Source organism: Plectropomus leopardus, chromosome 21, assembly GCF_026936395.1.
Source record: "Plectropomus leopardus strain MGB_pleo_1.0 chromosome 21, ASM2693639v1, whole genome shotgun sequence".
Taxonomy (NCBI): Eukaryota; Metazoa; Chordata; class Actinopteri; order Perciformes; family Serranidae; genus Plectropomus; species Plectropomus leopardus.
In genome coordinates, this window is record NC_142196.1 from 12,028,588 (window position 1) to 12,047,584 (window position 18,997).

At 40.2% G+C, this 18,997-nt stretch overlaps 1 protein-coding gene across 1 annotated transcript; it reads left to right on the top strand.

The window, feature by feature from the left end:
* Positions 1-1,022: 1,022 nt before the first annotated feature.
* On the top strand, positions 1,023-17,696 carry tnfrsf11a (tumor necrosis factor receptor superfamily, member 11a, NFKB activator). The gene is made up of 10 exons (XM_042510380.2): positions 1,023-1,369; positions 7,135-7,213; positions 7,663-7,788; positions 8,676-8,822; positions 8,908-8,998; positions 9,410-9,486; positions 9,752-9,859; positions 10,018-10,067; positions 10,856-11,810; positions 16,255-17,696. Exons 1-10 carry the CDS (start codon positions 1,295-1,297, stop codon positions 16,536-16,538), a joined length of 1,992 nt encoding a protein of 663 aa, XP_042366314.2. The 5' UTR covers positions 1,023-1,294; the 3' UTR covers positions 16,539-17,696.
* The last annotated feature ends 1,301 nt before the right edge of the window (positions 17,697-18,997 follow it).

Sequence of the window (18,997 nt, forward strand, 5' to 3'; positions counted from 1 at the left end):
ATGCCCAAACCTTTTGATGACAGCCTCAAAATACTAAGCAGTTGTATCATGGGTGCGCCACTGCTCAATTAAACATCAGTAACTGTTGATGACTGTAGTCATCATTTATGTCAAGGTTGGATGATTTTGACTTTTTTTCAAACATCATGAATATCAGTATACTGTTGATTAATTTGTTTTTAAAGGTATGCCCCCCCCACACACACACACACACACACACACCCTCACCCCTTAACTGTCACTTTTATCAAAGCATAAAGATAGTTTCATTTCTTTGCATCTCTTTTTTTTTTTTTCTTCTTCTTCTCTTGTTTACCTGTACTTTCGTGCCAGTCCACCCTGTGTTATCTATTCAGGGCCTACATGCAATTTAATATTTGCATAACTGTCATCCTGAGGTGAACATTCTTCCCTCTCTTGACTTGCCAAGGTGGGATGGGTCTAATCTACCATGCAAATTCAATGTTTTTTCTCCACTTTTTGCCCTGGGAGCAGAGAACAGCTGTTTCCTGGAGGCAGTCGATACTTTGCAATAAATGTCCTTTTTTCAGACTGTAGTAATGATCATGGGCTGTTTCAGGACCCACGCTCGAGAAACTATGCAGCAACCGGCCCACTCGTTTCTATGATGAATGGCAAATGCAGGAAGTGAAATCTATGGAAGTGACCACATACTTTGCCTCCAGTGCAGTGTGAGGGGTCATCAGTAGAGTGAGGTCATCACGTAACTTGTTTGGCCAATCACATGAATTATCACTTGACAATCGCTTTCAAAATCAGTTGTGCAGGCGGCGGAAGTGCAGCCAAACATTAAAGTTTTAAGTTAGTTACCATGATAATCTTGCATCACTGGCAGCAGTCAGGCAAATTTATCCTAATTGTCACATACACACTCATTCACTGTGAGCTCTTGGTCTCCATGGGACAGAATCCGGAGGGGAGAGAGGGTTTAACTTTTTTCTTAACATATGACAACGTGGGAGGAGTTCCTTCCCTCCCTCAGTCAGCAAGTCAGTTTTTACAAGCTGTTGCATGCAGCTCCCTCCACAAGCGTGGGTGAAAGCAGAAGGAAGATGAGAGGAGAAGAAAGGTGGGAACTGCAGCTGCCTAACCGGGAATGAAGGCGCAAGAATGCCCTGTGAGACGGTGTGGAGGCTCCGCCACAATTACGCACACAAGAAGTGATTTACTGTGAGGAAATCTGAAGACGACTCGGATCTTGGTGTTAAGAGCTGCCACCTTTGCTAAAAAAAGACAAGTTTGCCTCAGAAGTAGTTTACATTAACCCGCAGAGATGAGACTGAGCTTCTCTTCAAGTTGGATAGTCCGAGGCTGGATAACATGCGTCCTCATCACCTTTTACGCACAGGTAAGAACAAACTCATGGTATTGTAAATTGTATTTTAATATCCGTAGTAACTAAGAATTAGGGAGTGCGTTTAAAAGTCAAAAGAGTTTGTGAGTACTTTGTTGTGTACCCTGTCTGCTATGCATTACTTTTTAAAAGTGCTTTTAAGTTTTATTCGAATGAGCACAAATGCAAAATACTGTCAATCATTTTTTTGTGAGTAGCTTGACTAGGAAGAATGTAACAGTTAACCAAAATATGTGTCATCACATTAGATGATTTCGTATGAACTGGTCACAGAGAGAAGGAGGGGGATGATGGTAGAATTTTTACGCCCGGACACTGACTGGAAACAGTTGTGTTTGGGTCGAGTCCACCTCCCCTGTTCTGACCGCAAAAACGTCGCTGGCAGCTCGATGCGCTTCCCTCTTCACCAAGCATTCCCTCCCGGTCCAGAGGGGACCGGCGCTGGCCAAGTGGCTCATCAGGAGCCTCATTAGCTCTGTCAGAGGAGCGGCTTTCAGAGTGAGAAGCAGACGCCAAAAATGGTCAGACAGAGATCATGAAGGGTAGCCCTAAACACTAAAAATATTCAAGGTTTTCATTCCCTAGGAGTTAGGAGTGCAAGGATGTCATTATGTTGTGTTTCACTGTCACCATCACCAAAAGCAATATGTAGCAAATGCAAAGCATCACTTGTTTTGTAATCATTTCACTCTCACTGTATCTTGACATTATAAAAGCTCTGATGTCTCAGCTGATCCATTGCCACAGTTTAATTTGAGGAAAAAAAGTGAATGGCCCATGTCATGTTGTCCATGCTGTTGTTTAGTCCAAGGACTTAACTCCGTCCAGGTGGAGGAGTTTATGAGATGTGGTTGTAGTGGTTGGACTGCTGGGCACCAGTGATCTATCACTGCCTGTTTGCCTCTTTTACCGTAAGCCAGCATCGTTATGACTTCAACTGGAACTGATGCTTTTTCTTTTCATTTTTTTCTTCTCTGCTTCACCAAAATGTGTTGCAAGAGATAATCCTTCAGAGAGGGCACCACGTCTTGTCCATGCTGGGATTCATGGAGGTAGTGAAGAAAGATGTTGTCAAATTCAATTTGCTTAAGTAGAAGCAACTGGTAGTGTAGTGCCTGGAAAACCAGTCAGCGGAGGGGAAGAGACATTTCTCTTTTACGTTTTAAGGTGACACTGCAAAGCTTTGGCTTTGGTTTGTTCTCACCATGGTCTTGCCATTACTGACTCACAGTATCCCCAAAGAAATCCCCTTCATTTTCTTGGTTTTCAACCACTTCATCCAATCCACTCCAAATTAATTTCAAACTGTCTGTGCGACATTGAGCAATGCAAGATTACTTCAAGATGTCTAGAGTTCAAGAGTCAATACATCATGAGTAAGCTGAGCTTCGGTAAATAAATTTACTTGCCTGCCCACATGGCTCCTGTACTTTTATTAGTCGGCTTCTGTGACCATACATGCAAAGCTGCATCTGACCGTCTTCCTGTCATTCAGTCATCCATCAGCAACTTCTCAAACATTCATCCAACCATCCATGCATCCATCCATCAATCATCACAGTGTTATGTGTACCTCCGATTGAGCAATAACAGCAAGTTGCCTCAGGCCTGCAGATCCAAACTTGATTTAACTGTACAGACAACAGAGAAATTCAGTTGATAAATAAAACATGCAATCTTGTTTGACAATAGAGCTTTGTGTGAAAGTAGGTGGAGTCAGAGTTGTTTTAAGACCTTTAATATGTCTAACAAGGCCTGATTAAGATCTGTCTTGTTCATTCTAAAAGAATTGGCACAGATTATAGTGGTCTAGGTACTTGTTTTCCAGCTTTTTGCTCTATCTGTTCTTCCCTGGTTATTGAGTTGAGGTCTTTGCTGATTTCAGGCATCTCTTCTTTTGTATTAAGCCACTCTAAAAAGATTTTTCCTTGGAGAACCCTACTTTACCCAGTTTTTATTGACTCGGTTGCAAGAAAATCCGAAAAGTTTTTTTTTAAAGATAAGTGCAAAATGTGTGTGGCTATCATTTGTGCAATAATCCGCTAAGTCTTTTAGATGCTCATATGGTTCAAATTTAAAAACAATTCTGGGGAATTTTCAGATATCGTGATTTCAGCAGGTGGCTTTTCAAAGGATTGTTTTATGGTTTTGAAAGAGCTAATCACGGACGCAAATATTGTACAAAGATTCCGCTGTGCGTTATGCTTTTACAGCACCTTGTTGTGGATAAGGTAATTGGGGATAAAGTTACGCTGTGCTTCTCTTGGCTCGATGCCAGAAGCTGCTGTGTCCGTTATGCAAATTTTCTGGTACTCTGGCAGCAAATGGATTGTGCTCTGCATCACACTGTTTGATAGAACACAGCTGCTGAAGGATATTTAAAAGGAACACACCCAATAAAAGATGATGAATAAAAAGGTAGTTACTGAATATTACAGGAGCAAAAAGATATGTAAATCCCTTTTTTTGGCTTTTTTCTCTCTATTTGAGCTACAGTTCATAATTTAATTGAAAAAACTTTGTCATGTTTGCGCCTAAAAGAAATACATGTGACAGATAGTCCGTGAAAAAAAAAATGTCCCACCTCCTCTTATACTGTCTCTAATCTCATTCACTAGGATCACACCACAACCAATCAAAGTTAAAGAGTTCATAATGCAGCTGTCAATCATGTCAGTCACACTGTGAAATGCTGAAAAACTGCCAAACTTGACAGGGCTGATCAAATATGATTCAAGATCCTGTTACTGCATTACCTATTTCTCACTTTAAATGTTTTCAGAGGATATATTTTAGTGCACTGTTTACCTGTAAAATGAGAAATTTGGTCAGACTCTCACATGACAGCTAAACAGTATACTTAAATATGTTTCTGAAAACATTTGATGTGAGAAATAAGCAATGCAATTTGACCACAGTTCACCAGCAGTGATTGACATGCTGCTTTATAGACTTATCAGCTCTGATTGGTTGTTTTCATTCACATGCTGTAAAAACATTAGAAATCCTTTGAGGCAAAAGAGTAGGGAGAGGAGCATGATTTTTTCCCCCAAAGATTTTATGTCCGATTTTATGCTGTGTGAATGTAGTGACAGTCCCAGTTTTTTTTAAATAAAAGTTACAAACTGTCAGTCATGTGAAAGGATAGAGTGGGGAGTTAAACTATTTCTTCTTTTCCCTTCCCCATTTCTTTCTTTTCTCACACACACTCAAACATAAGTGTATATTTGAATCCATTAGGGCAGATAAAGTTAGCTTTGAGGTTGGGCATTCTATCTTGACCGTCATGATAACCTATAATCATATAGGGTGGATCAGCTCTTTTCCTCTAACATATATACTTAGTGAGTCAAAGCTACTGCCGTGTATAACTGAGACCCAATGTTTAGATGTGGCGGTGGCAGAAATACAATTCCCAGCATTCCTTTGGCTTCCTGTGCACTCTGGCCCAGTTGTAGTGACTGACCACCACTGGCTTTTGTGTCTCCACATCTTGGTCAATCTACCTATCCAAAAGCATGAACCTCTTGCTTGCATGGGAACCTTCCATACTTCTGTCACTTCTGTCTGCTGCAGCACATGGTCCTCATTAGTGCTGCGGTCCAAGCTATGGGCGATGTGCATCATTATCCCTCTGGTTAGAGTGTAAAACAAAGATTGGCTGATGTGCGAGAGGCTTAGTGGAGGTAATTAAATGCTTGCCAGTGTTCATGTTGTGCTATCGTAGCCTGAGGCCGGACAGACAGACACTGAGACTAAACAGTGTTTAACATGGAGGTGTGAGAAAGAGGAGGAGAGGGTGTGAAAGACGATGTCAGAATTAGACCTTTTTTTTAATCTGAACTGATATTATTTTGTAAGATTTTCATGTTTTTGTAAACCAAGAATCTAAGTGTTGTAGGAAGGTTTACGTTTGAGTTACAGACAGACTGCTGGAAAGACAAGATAAAATGATGACAGACATACATATGAACTTTGCCTGTAGAGAGAGCAGGAGGATAGGTTTGTCACTTTTAACTAAACTGGATGTCTGCAGTACCAGCTTTTTTTTTTGCTGTGCAAATTACAGTGTGAATGACTTAATTGGTGTATAATTTCATGGATAAACAGAAGCTTTCTAGAGCGCTGAATGCGAAAAAGAACAAGATTGGTCTAGAGGTGAGAGTGCAGTCAGACCTATAGGTTGTATTTTTCTACATTTATATATAGACACTGTGGCTTTGGCGTAGTTTCTGTCATAACAGCCAGATTCTCTAATTCAGCAATGTGGCACAACCTCCAGCCACCCAAAAGTAGGGGGGCTAGAGGTTGTGTACAGTGTGTGTGTGTGTGTGTGAAAGAGAGAGCGTGCATGGTTTACCTTTGTGACTCTTTCCTGGAGTTCTACTGTCTAAAACATGCACAGAATTTTCACAGTTCACCTTCATGTTGCTTGCAACAAAAGCTCTGGTTCTCCATGCTAATGCTAAAGCTTACACACGTCAGAATTAATGACAGGACAAGACTTAAAGCATGTTAGAACAGAGGACTTTCAGGTATTATCTCACCATAAGATTGCTTTATTCTCATGTTTACTTAAATGTCAAGTGAGTAGGATTTAGAGGAATGTATTAAGTTTTCTAGACCTTAGAATAAGCCATTTATATCTACACAGAGAACGCCATGTTGCATTGTATTTCTACCTTATATTCTAGTAGTCCATAACAGACAAATCTAACACTGCATTTGTGTTTTCACGTTGGCCACCATGGTTAGCAGCCCCTCTGCAATGACAGAATTTGGAAAAGGCCAGTTTTTGGTTGTTTTTTTTTTTTAACATCAAACTGATTTTATTCAGTGTTTCTACCATTTTAAATCAGCAGGTCTGTTTGTTTTAGAGAGGAGGAGACCTCTGCAGAATATTTGGCTAAACCTCCTGAACGTCTAGATGTTAAGATATCAGAGGAGGTGAAAACACGTGAGCATGTGCCAAACAGTGCCAGAAAAACACTAATTTCTAACGTGTAACTGCTTTATTCAGTGTTTGTACCAGTTTTGTCACTGGGTCTGTTTGATTTAGCAAGGAAGAGACCTCTTTGTATGACTCAGCTCCTGGGAAAAACCTTGTAAACAGTGAACACTAAAGGAATTTTGACTAGGAGAATTTTCAGGTGGTTGTAATCTGCTGTCCTCACCGCTAGTTGCCACTAAATCCCCCTAAATCTTGCACACTGTTCCTTTAATGGGCAGTTGGACCAAGCCTGCCAAAACCATGGTGATTTGCTTTTTGCAGCTCACTACAGGGGATCAGGAGAATATCTGCAGCCAAGTGTTTATTAATTCCAAGCCAAGTGGAGTTGACTGCGTATAGTTCCAGTTAGTTCTCCTCATGCAACTGGTTGCTATTGGTTTGCTGGTTTGGAGGGCGTACAGTGCTGTGGTCAGGTGCCTCTGAGAGTGTGGAAAGAATTCCTGGGCATGTCTTGGAAACGTTTAAACCATCCTCTTCCTCTCATTACTCACCACCATCTCAAAATATCAAGTGTGGATTTGAGAGATGAACAGAGGAAGGAGTAGGATCGCCATAGTAAAGCGTGGCATGCAGTGAGGCAAAAAAGCACAGGTTGAAAATCAGGTTTTTTTTAAGTTAAGCAAACCGTGATATCATCTGTAGAAAAAATTATAATTCTTATGTTAAACTAACCATTTGTTTCCTGCCACATAAAAAAAAACTTTTGCAAAATGAAAGAAAAGTAATTTTATTTCTTGATATTTTTCAGCATGTGGTCTCCAAATCTCTCCAGTGTGATGAAACACATTATTACAAAGGCTCCAGATGCTGCAAGAGGTGTAGACCAGGTAACACACATGCGCGCACACACACACACACCAAAGTGAAACACATATGGGACTGTAGCGTGAACATATATCTGGTTACTCAATGGAAGCAGCATAAAGTAAAAATAGATTTCCATTCACAAAGATCCTGAATCAAAAGAGGAAGGATGTTTAAAAACAGAACATTTTGGCTTAAAATGGCTCAGATGTGCACGTGTTTTCACAAACACACACACACACACACGCACACACAAACACACACATAATTTTTGTTGACATTTGATCCAGAAGTGCCCACTTATGTAAAAGAGGAAAAGGGCTCTAATTTTGTCAATTTCCTTCTTCTTTTCTCTCCATCCATTAGGTTTTTAGTGGTTTCTGTGAATATGTACGAGTTGTTAATTCCATCTGTCTTTTTTCCTCCCTTTGTGTCTTTCTCTCTGTCTCTCATTTTTTTTTATTTTGGTTAGGTTTCCGTGTGTTTGACGACTGCACTGATTCCCAAGAGACTAAATGTGTCAAATGTAGTCGTGGTGAATACCAGCCCGTCTGGACTGACAAGACGCGTTGTCTTCAGCAGAAGTTCTGTGACCCTTGTCAGTATCTGCAACTGGAACAAGGATTTTGAAATCCTAAATGTCAAAAAAAAAAGAAAAGATTGTCTACTCATGCCTTAACAATTAAAACGTTTAAAGGTCCAGTGTTTTTGACTTCAGGCTATCTATTGGCAGAAATTGTACATAATATTGTTAATTATATATTATTATTATTATTTGTTTATAATGACCTAAAAATACTAATTGTTATGTTTTCATTGGCTTTAAATGCTTTGTTAATATCTACATGCGGAGCGGGTCCTCTCCCAGAGTCCACCATGTTGTTCTACAGTAGCTCAGAACGGACAAATCAAACACTGGCTCTAGATAGGGCTATTTGTGTTTTGTGTCAGCTAACATAGTTCTGCAGCCTCACCATTAGATGCCACTAATTCCTGCACACTGGACCTTTAAATACTTGAGATAATTGTTTCCAAATATTTTGTCATCTCTTTCATTGGAGAACCAAAATCCAACACCTTTTAATTAAAAGCTATCCTTTGCAACAATGCCTCATTGATGAGCACAAAGTTAAGGCAACACTTCTGAAACAGTCTCAACAAAAGTTAAGATTAAGTTTTAAGACAGTATTTATTGCAGTTCTTTTGTATTGATTTTGGAAAAACTGAAAATGTTCCTGTGTATAATTTTGAAGTAGTGAACTCCACAAAAATGTCTCATGGGCTGAAAAGATAAAAATGAAATTGTACCTAATTGTGTCATTATCAAGATTATCTTTAATTCTTCATACAAAGCCAGCTCCAAACAGCAACACAAAGAGACAGATCAGCCTGCAGAGTGGAGTTTTAGATGCAACACACATGATGATTCCTTTCAAGAATTTGGACCCACTATTGTGCTAAAAGAAATTCCCCTTTGACTGGCAGTTAAGGGTTTTATGGAGAGGCCTGAGAACCATGAGGCAGAGGAGCCGTGTCGCTGCCGTCCTGGTTACCAATGCTCCCTCATCAACTGCGAGTACTGTGAGAGGATACCCACCTGCAGTGCTGGATATGGACTCGAGGAGGACCCTGGTGAGGCACATTTAAACAAAACACACCACAAGCAATTACAGCAAAGTGTCACTTAGAGATTAACTAAGTTTGTCATTAATTCCAGAGTCTACCAATGGGAGGAAGACATGCGTCGCATGTAAGAAAGGCTTCTTCTCTGCTGACAACAGTGATGAACAATGCAAACAATGGACTAAGTAAGTGTTTATATGCACACACACACACACACACACACACAAACGTGTTTTTTACTTGGAATCTTTTGATGTTGTGAAGCAAAAATGCAGTTGGTTAGCAGTCGTCTGCTTCACCACCAGCCAGCTGTTATGAGTAATACTCACACCACTTCCCCTGGAACCCTGGACCAGACAGCAGCTTCCACTGTCGGGCGGATCTGTAATGATAATGATGACAGTAGAGACATGGGAAGCGAAAATTTAGTTCTTCTCTCCATCTGTTCTCGCTCTCTGTTCTTTGTCATTGCATTTGCTGCCAGAAAGGCTGGCAGGTTGGCTTGAAAATGTAAAGGGAAAGAAAAAAAAGTAGTGTGTCCAGTTGTGAAAATATCCCTCTTCACTCTGTGGTTTTGTGATTGCATCCTCTTCTAGCTGTAAGGCTGAGGGCAGGAGTGAGACAAAGCCAGGCAGCGCTCAGGCTGATGCATTGTGTGGACCACTTTACTCTGGTAAGACATGGACACATTAAATGCACACTGTCACCATACAGACACACTTTAATGTATAACTTAAAAAAAGATACACTTTCCTTGACAAATATAAGATCTGCCACCTAGAAGTTTAACACACAGAAAATCAAGAAAAAAGAAGAAAATAGTCTGATTTATTGTACCTTTGACAGATATTTTTGTCTCTTTGTGTTTTTAGCACACATTTATGACTGACAGTAGATGTAGAGTAGAAAAGCAAGGTTTGAACTCCTCTTTCTTGCAGGTGCAGCACCCTCCTGGGTTATAGTTTCTGTGCTGTCAGTCATCACTGTTCTGTGTCTCCTCATCCTGCTCCTCTTCTGCTACAAGGACAAACTGAAATTACTGTCTGGTAGGTTACAGTCTTTATTCACCTTGAAGTTTTCTGCCAGCTGTGATAATTCAATCCTTTTTTTACATGTGCGTATGAGTACAAAGTGCCATATATTGAGGACACTGGTTCAAAACAAACCTCATACTCAAGAAACAATATGTTGCTTCTTTGTCTAGTAAATCTGCGATCCTGTGTCCAGAATCTGAAGAGGACAAGGATACAACAGGTACAGCAATGGAAATGCACAGAAACCAAAGTTGTTGCAAGTAATCCCAGTTATTTATTAGATTATTTATGAAGTGCAGGATCAAATGCAACCATAAGGAACAAACATAGCTCTTATGTTTGTTACTACATGGTGTAATGTTTGGGATAACACATATTTATGAATATAAATGCACACAATAAAAGTAATTTACAGCTTTTAAATTTGTGTCATTAAGATAATAATATATGGCAATGTTGTTTTATTATGGTAATCTAATATAATTGAGTAAAAGCTCCTTTGTTGGCTCAGTATTCAGTTTACTTGGCACTGTTGGGAACCATTGATTTACAATTAGAGCAGCCCAGATTATTATAGCATGGATTTGAATGAAGCACACTTTGCGACTAAATATTAATTTTGTGAACTCTCATATAGTACGACAAAATAGGCTTCAAGATTAGTAATGCTTCTTTTTGGGTGACAGGAGTGAAAATTAGTCATCCTCAGCATTTGTTGTTATGGTTTCAGAATAATGGAAACTGTTGGAGGACAGTTAGATACCAAACAGGATGTAGATTCTAAAAGATAATTTTTTATCTTGGCAACTAACGTGTTTTTCTCAAATTAAGTACAGATTTTTAGGCATGCAATTATCTTAAATGGTTTAAAAAATAGTGCATATAACTCCCATAAATAGAAAAAATCTCAGCAGGATAATAAGCCCATTAGGGCTGAACCCTGAATGTGTTCAATGTCTGGCTCCACTCCTGTTTACAATGCTTCTTTCTTTGTTTCTGTCATTGCAGGAGACCTTGGCCCCTCTTTACCATAGTGCAGCTGGAGGAGGAATAGGAGGAGGCCCTGATGGTCCCAAATGTACACCATGTGAGACAACTAAACTCATCTGCCAAGCACCCACTGATGAGTTCCCATGCACCTTCCCTACCTCTGGTCCTGATGTCAAGGTCTCACTGCCCTTCACAGTGGACATGGCAGAGAAAGAAGGGACCAAGGAGAAGACAATGATGGAGGATCAGAGCGAAGGGTCTGGAGAACCTGAAGAAGTGTCGGAAGGAGAGGAGGTAGTGAGTGCGTTTCCTCTTGTGGCAGGTTCTTGTGTGTGTGTCATTCCCATCCGCGAGCCATTGGAGGTAGGGGAGAATGAAGACTGTAGCCAGGCTGTCTGTCCTGGGACTCCAGGAACCTGCTCATGTGGAGGGCTGGATGGAGAGAGGGATGGAGGTGAGAGTGGGAAAGAGGAAAAAAGTGTTAGGGCCGACAGTGGTGGAGAAAAGGGTGATGGAAATCAAGAAAAGATGGTTTTGTCCAAAGCCGAGACAGGTGTTGCATCACTTGTCTCCCTTTCTCCTCCACTCCTCAACACTTCCTCTGCAGTGCCTCCATCCAGTCCACTTACTGAACTCTGCTTGCCATTGTCTCAGGTGAGAGCAGAGGTCAAACCTCACCTGACTGACAGGTCACTGGGAAAACAGGAGGAATTATACAGATTGGCAAGCACAGACTCCACCTCAACAGAGAACAGTACAACCTCTGTGATGACCTCGGTCAGCCCCTTGATGACCTCCTCATCTATTGGAGATCTCTACCTGGACAAACCCTCTGAGGCCTCAAGCCTGGAGCAAGGCCAAGGATTCTCTTGGGGGGATAGCAGGAGAAGCAAGCTGTCATCTGGGGAGTCAGAACTGGAGTGCTCACCCGAGAGTCTCCACAGTCAGCTGGATGAACCAACTCTTACCTCAGGTAAGTGAAAATAATGACACTTGGTCCCCCCGTTTGCATTAAAAGTGCTGCCTCAAAGACACGCAAAACCAGACCCTACCCACTCCCACTCCCTCCCCATATGTCACTCCATTTGTAGTCACCTTCACAGCTGAATGAAGCTCAACGACAGCAGAAAACTTTGATAAATTTACTTCTCTGCTGTGGAGAAAGGGGCAGTCGTCATATTTCGTAACCACGTAAAAAATTTAAAATGTGCTCCCATTTTATGTTCTTCATATGTATTTGTATCAGTTTAATTAACAAAAAATAATAATACATAAAATAAAATAAAACTTACATCTGAGATTCATCCATGACATTTTTTCTTCTTCTTTTGTAAACATCTCATTTTTCTCTGATGTTTAAAAGTTGCTTGTTTTTTGCAAAAGTTCTTGTAAATATACAACACTTTACAATCAAATAAACACGGCTACCGTTTTATAAGGGTGTATTTGATGTGTAGCCTTTAACAGTGTAGCCTTTAACATTTTAATATCTGTATGACAGTAAGATTTAATATGTATCTTAGTTAGAGCAGTTCACATTCCTGAGGATAGTCGCACAGAACTTTATTATACAGAGCATCCTTATGACAAACACAATATGTCATTGGTCAATAAGTTGGCATCAGTGCAGGCTAGTTGTTGAAGGGTTCTACAAGCCACTTCCACTTCTCACTTGGTGATTTAGGACAGCGCTTAAAGTGGTAGGACATGGAAACGGAGCAGACATGAGGTTAGTTGTGTGTTAGTGATTTAAAAAGTCACACTTATAATATGGCTCACTACTCATTTTCTTTTCTGAGTCTAATTGCATAAATTTGACTTGGAAGGTCAATGCCATAATTAGAAAGTCAATCTCACTATTCTGATTTAGTATCTCATTATTTTCACTTTTGTGTTGCATTCCCTGACAATAAGTTTTGTGTTCTTTTGCAGTCCGTTTTGTGTTACAATACTGTACTTCTTCTGCCCATCAAAATCTCTGCACACCTCGCAGGAGCATGCACAGCGTTGCAAAACTACCAGACACTAATGATTTCGACAATTCAGTGCTGCTATGCTTTGCTGTACCTTCGTTAAATCACCTGAAATTGACACCAGGCTGGTTTATTATAACCATTCAGACCCCTACACACAGACTGACACAAAAAAATGATGCGCTGACCCTTATTAAAAGAAGAAGAAAAGGAATGCGAGCAAAATATTGCAAGGGAACACAAAGATTGCAGGGCATTGTAAAAAAAAATATTAAAAAATTGTGGGGATTTGTAGTATTACCATTATTGTGTTTTTATTTTAATTATTAAAGACCTTTTCATCTATTTTTTTTTCATGGCAGAAATGGGCTCTCATACATCTTTGTGTGGATTCCCATAAAGTCAAGCTATTTTTTTTAGCCCTCTTGGGTGACACAAAGATGCTATGGAACTGGATATTTCCTGGATATTTTTGCTATGACCACTCAACAGTGTCAGTGAAAACTGAATGCACAGTGGTTGTGTGCTCAGGGGATAATGGCTCATTACAAAGACTGCGGGACCACAGTTGTGTTTGCCAGGTGGATTCTGTGTTCTCTGTTTGTGTAGGCAGTCACCACTGTGTTGCCACAGGGTCGTACCCATACATGAGTTGATATACTGCATAGCAGCGTTCTCTTCCCGCAGAATAGGTGGAACTAGCGACCAAGAACAACACAATGAAATTCATGTTGGTTTAAATGGAAAGTTTTACTGTCACACAGTTCAACTTGTATTGTTCTCACAGAGACCTTTTTTTACTGCCAAAGAGAAAAATCTCCGGGAAACATATTTATGTATTGTGCCGAAAACACTGAGTGGTTATGGTTAGTTATAAAAGCAGTATTATCAGAACAGTGTGATCGGGACAGTGGTTAGCTCAAACTGGGGTATTATTAGGTGAGCAATCCGAACACAATTTACAGCAGAGGATTGGTTTCAGCTTAAGAATAAGAAGTGTGTGTAATTGTTTCCAAGAAATATGTTTTTATTAAAGCCAGTAGTGATAGTTGGACCCCAAATTTTGGGGGACCACACAAGAAGTGGGAATAAGATATGTAAGTGTTTGATGAGCAAGTGAACCACCAGAACCACACTTTAACATACAGTGTTGTGTGTGTGTCAATGTGAACTATGCCATCTACAAAGCTCCTGTTTACCCAGAGTTCCATAGGGTTGCGCAAAGTGACCACAGCTTTAATTGAAGCAAGATGTGCACAGCTTGAGTAATACTTTTATAACCCTGCCCACCCAACAAAACACACACACACATTCAAACATGTGAAGAGTTTTTTGGACTCTCACTGATGTGTGGCTTCTTTAATTAAACTCTGGCTGGCCTAAAATGACTACCATTTCCCATCATGCACTAATAACAGGTGATTAAATGGACTTCCCCGCATGTGCCATTAAAAAGTCAAGCAGGGGTCAGAGGTGTCGCATTTGCATCCGAGATATTTTTTTTCACTATTTTCACACACAGAAGCTGTGCAGTGTACGTCAGTCCTCCCTGTTGGACACTCAGCGGCTTCACAATTTTGGGGCTAAAAGAGGACATCTCAACAGTAGTAATGACCCAGATATATGTTACTGGTCAAGGATTTAAAGTGGCAGCTGTCCAGGTAAAATGAGCCAGACTTTTGGGGAGAAATGTGTACAATTGTGGCTTTCTTTGAGACTGAACAGGAGTGGGGTTCTACAAGAGTTCAACTTAAGCCTCACAGAAGACAGTATTGCTGCAATTGTTGGGCATCCAGAAAAATCAGCTTGGTATTAAGAAAGGATAAACACAAGAACCAAAGCAGATTCCATTGAGCTTTGTTTTCAGAGTTGTGGTGAAATGACATATTTTTGAGCTAGACCTCTCAGACTGGTATTCCGGGAAAGGCTCCTCAGATGGGGAGCACAGAGACACACTCTCTTGTGTGTAATTGTGTCTGTCTGCTTTTGCAACTTTACAGAGCTGCGTGTGCTTTTCAGCATATGTATGTGCGTGGGGAGGGTGTGGAAGTGTATGCTACAGCCTGTTTGCTTACATTTACTGTGATTATGTATGTGTGTGTGTGTGCCTGCACATGTGTGAATAGACAAGGCATGAGCTGTGTGAGTCACGGAGGGCTGGAAACTCAGACAGGAGGCTGGATAAAATAGGAACCAGAGGCTTAATGTGGTGGAGGATGGCTTACAAAACAAAAACACTGTTTATTTCCTAATTCACCTGGTTGGCTGAAATCCATAAATGAGCAGTTGATGAATCAGTAGTTCCATTTTTGCTGGGGAGAAACATGCTACAGTACTGGACAGAAATAAAGGTTAGCGAGAGTTGAACAGCACTTTTTTTCTGCATTTATTCAGCCATGTCTGTAAAACCCTAAACCCTTGATAAATTACTTGTTTTTAGAGGTCTTGAGTTTCTCACGCCAAAAAATGCTGGACACTCTGAAACAAATAAGGCAGAAAGGATATGATATGGCGGTCTATGTAGCTGCGGCCTCTCTGTGGTCATCCTGCATGGTCATTACACCCACTGTCCATTTGTCATCCGAGGTTAGCCATGATATAGTCCCTTCTTCACTGACATAATGAATGGGGGAGGTGTGTGTGTGTGTGTGTGTGTGGGGGGATTGACGACAGTGTCTTACACAACTGTGCTATATATGTAAAAACAATATTTCAACACATTCCCCAATAAGGTGTCATGTCATTCATTTGTCATGAAACATTTGTCACACAAGGCCACTTGTGGCCAAAAGTGTAGATGTTTTACATTTTTTCAAAAAAGGCAGAAGAAATGTATGTACCAGGCAAATATTTTCTATTAATAGTATCCCATTTCTTTAAACCTTTTCCCCAAAAAATGGGAAGCCTTGATGATGACAGAATTGACGGGAAGTGCCTAAAGATAATAATCTGTAAAATTATATATATATATATATATATATATATAGTTTTTGGACATTTCCCCCCAGCTTTATTTTTTTAAAATACATATATATATTATTTTTAATCTAATAATTTCCTGCAATATGTGAAACATTTCTTGCCAAGTTGCTCAGTGCCTTTCCCCCCACGTTTTCTAACAAAGTAGACCAATATTCCCGGGGTTCGAACATTTACATAGGCTACTTGTGAATGCGTCAGAACGCAGCACAAGAAAAGTTAAGTTAGTCCCCTTGTCCCCCATAGTCATACGCCTCTGGACACAGGAGTGGTTAACTCTTTGAAACCTGGACTGAGTGTAAAGGGTCCACAAAGATACTAGAATCAACAGGCGCCCAGGGAAGCATCTCATCCTTGCAGCTAATTTTTCCCAGTGGCCACTGGCAACATTGCAGAAAAAAAAGCTTTTTCCACAGACCAATATTGTGTTTTTTGCTTCTAAAAATCTCATCTTTTTCCATTCAGGTCAGGTGTCTGGAAACCACAACACCACCTTCATCTCCAGTGGTCAGGTGATGAACTTTAGCGGGGATGTCATCGTCGTCTATGTCAGCCAGACGTCACTCGGCAGCGATGGTGCGGGACAGGATGATGCCTTTGGGAGCCCCGTGCAGGAAGAGTCCAATGAGACAGTGCCATTTTTCCAAAGCAGCCTGAGGTCACAAGGGGACTCCATTTCCCAAAGCACCTTGGAAGAAGAGACACTGCCAGTCCAGGAAGTGATGGAGGAACGGCCGCTGGAAAAGTAAAAAGTGACCAGTAGCTGTTTACTTGTTGGTACAGTGATCATCTTCTTAACCATCAGACACTGCAAAAATGACTTCTGATCATATCTGTTGGTAACTTCACTTTATATATATATTAGCTCCCAAATACAAAAATAAGTCAAGTAAAAAACCATTTGTCTTCCATACCAGCTTTCTGTAAGAGAAGAAGGAAAGGAAGGCTTTAATTAAAACGCTGGTCAGTCAGGTGACTCACTGCGCAACTTTTAGGGTTGTAAAGCTATCGATCTATGCCTACATCATTTGTTCGGAATGTAAACTTCTATAACTTGTCAGTTTTCTCACATTAGTTTCTGAATCTCTCAGGCATCACTAAAGTGCCTTTCTTCATTTTCCATTGGAAGGCTGCATGCTCTTTCAAATGGAAACTCCCTCCAGTCCAGACAGTGATGGGGAATTTTGTTGGGAATTGGATGTGGAACTGCAGTTCAGACTGGAAGAACGTCATGTCTTTATTGTTGTATGGAAAGTGCAGCTGGGTCTTGATACAAAGAAGTTAGTACTTTTTTTTTTTTAATTTCCCACCTTCTGTCATTCAATAGCCCAGGTTAAAGTCTGTGGACTCCTCCTGCTTTTTAACAGCTTTAAATTTGACATTTGGATGATTTCAAGAGTTTCCTTGCATAACAAAATATCCACCATGTGGAAATAATTGTGTTTGGGATCACAAAAGCATGCCATGAAAGTAAATATTTTCATGGCTGAAAATTCAATCTACAAGCTACATTAAAATCTGGCATTTTACTGTGCAATTTTTTTCTTCTTTTTTTCTGGTTTGCAGGGTTTAACAAAAGCTAATTTACAGGAAAGAGACACATCCAGTTTTGGTATGACGGTTGTTTATCCCATATGTAGACTTTTTTTTATTCTCTTCTTACTGCACCAAAAGTGCAGTTTGTGTGTAAGAAAAAAATGCTATGCATTTGATAAGCTATTTTATTACTGGTTTGTTTTGGTTCATTATGTTTTAATGTGCAAGCCTTGATGAAGAATAGTTAAATGTCAGCTTGTTTATATTTTAATTAATTTTACAAAGTAGACTTTTTTATGTATTAATTCAGAAGATGCACATGTGATCAATGTTTGTATATATTTCAAAAGAAGCATTTTGTGGAACAAGAATGACTATTCTCTCTGTTTCCTCATTTGATCTGAGCTGTGGATGTGTTAATTGGAACCATTAACAGCAAGCAAAACACACACTGTAGGAGTTAGAACCTCACCAAAAATCTCACAAAATTATGTACATATCAATCAAACCTATTACGATGAATGACTAAAAGAAAATTTTGATTGAAATTAAATATGTTTCGCATCTTATCCTTCCAGAGATGGCTGCTATCCTACATTCTGTGGTTTCACTCTGTCAACTTTCCTATTCTGGGATCGACAAATTACAATGAACGAGTCATTTATCTCCTCAAGATGATCTATAATCTTCGTGAAGCAATGCTAATTACACATGTGGCAAGGCTTCTCTGTCTTTGTCCCCGTGTTGACAGACAGACAGACAGGCAGCCTTTCATCAGGCCCGTGGATGGCGAGCAGCTGTGAGGAGAAACACACTGAGCAGTCAGACCAGCTAGCGTCACAGAGAGACCACATGAGAGGAGCTGGCAGCACTCTTTTAGGCCTGGTTTGGGTCAGCAGGAGTGTGTTTATATATGTGTGTGTGCATGTGTGTAAGTGCGCATCTTGTCTCGGCTTATTTTATGGTTGTTTGGGAAAACAGGAAGTTATGACTAGCTTTCACATGGTTTACATGAGACCTAGCTGCCCCGACAACACAGAACCTGACTGTAGAATTTTTTTATTTTTTTTTATTTTCCAGTCTTCCATGTGTGAGAAAACAGCCCCTCATTTGACTGAAGATATGTCCAAAACTACTGCATGTTGCTACAGCCTCCCACCTAGTGGTAGCTGAAAAAAAAAGACAAGAAAACTCAAGTTAATATGAAAATTCTGATTTTGTTCATCACATTTTTATAAGTAGGTCTGATACTTTAAGACCCATTTACCAGCACATATGCAATTTTCAAATGATAATGATATAAAAGAAATAGATGCCTCTGGAGAAGGAGAGGGGAAACCCACTTTTGAGTAATGCTGCAGGTTCATTGTTCACATTCAAGCTCTTTCAAGGATTAACTAACTGACTGTCATGGTCACCCCAATCAACAATTAGGATAACAGCCTCACATGCAGCCAGGTGATAACTTAGACCTTCCTGTGGAAAGCACCAAAAAAGCCACAGTGATGAAATGCTGAAATTACAGTCGGCTCACCTGTGGATCTAGGTTTTCAGTTTCACCTGCAGTGAGGATTAGTTTTATCTCCTCAATGGTAATTTTTCATCCAGCAGATGCAGTTTTTACTTCACAGATAATGATTTTTCATGCAGAACATATATAAGGAACTCACAA

What these genes read in the sequence shown, in the direction of transcription:
- tnfrsf11a (XM_042510380.2), top strand. Translation starts at nt 1,295, where the DNA reads ATGAGACTGAGCTTCTCTTCAAGTTGGATAGTCCGAGGCTGGATAACA. An exon ending in GCAGAAGTTCTGTGACCCTT is followed by an intron (nt 7,789 to 8,675) that starts GTCAGTATCTGC and finishes TTTGACTGGCAG; the next exon opens with TTAAGGGTTTTATGGAGAGG. An exon ending in GTGTGGACCACTTTACTCTG is followed by an intron (nt 9,487 to 9,751) that starts GTAAGACATGGA and finishes TCTTTCTTGCAG; the next exon opens with GTGCAGCACCCTCCTGGGTT.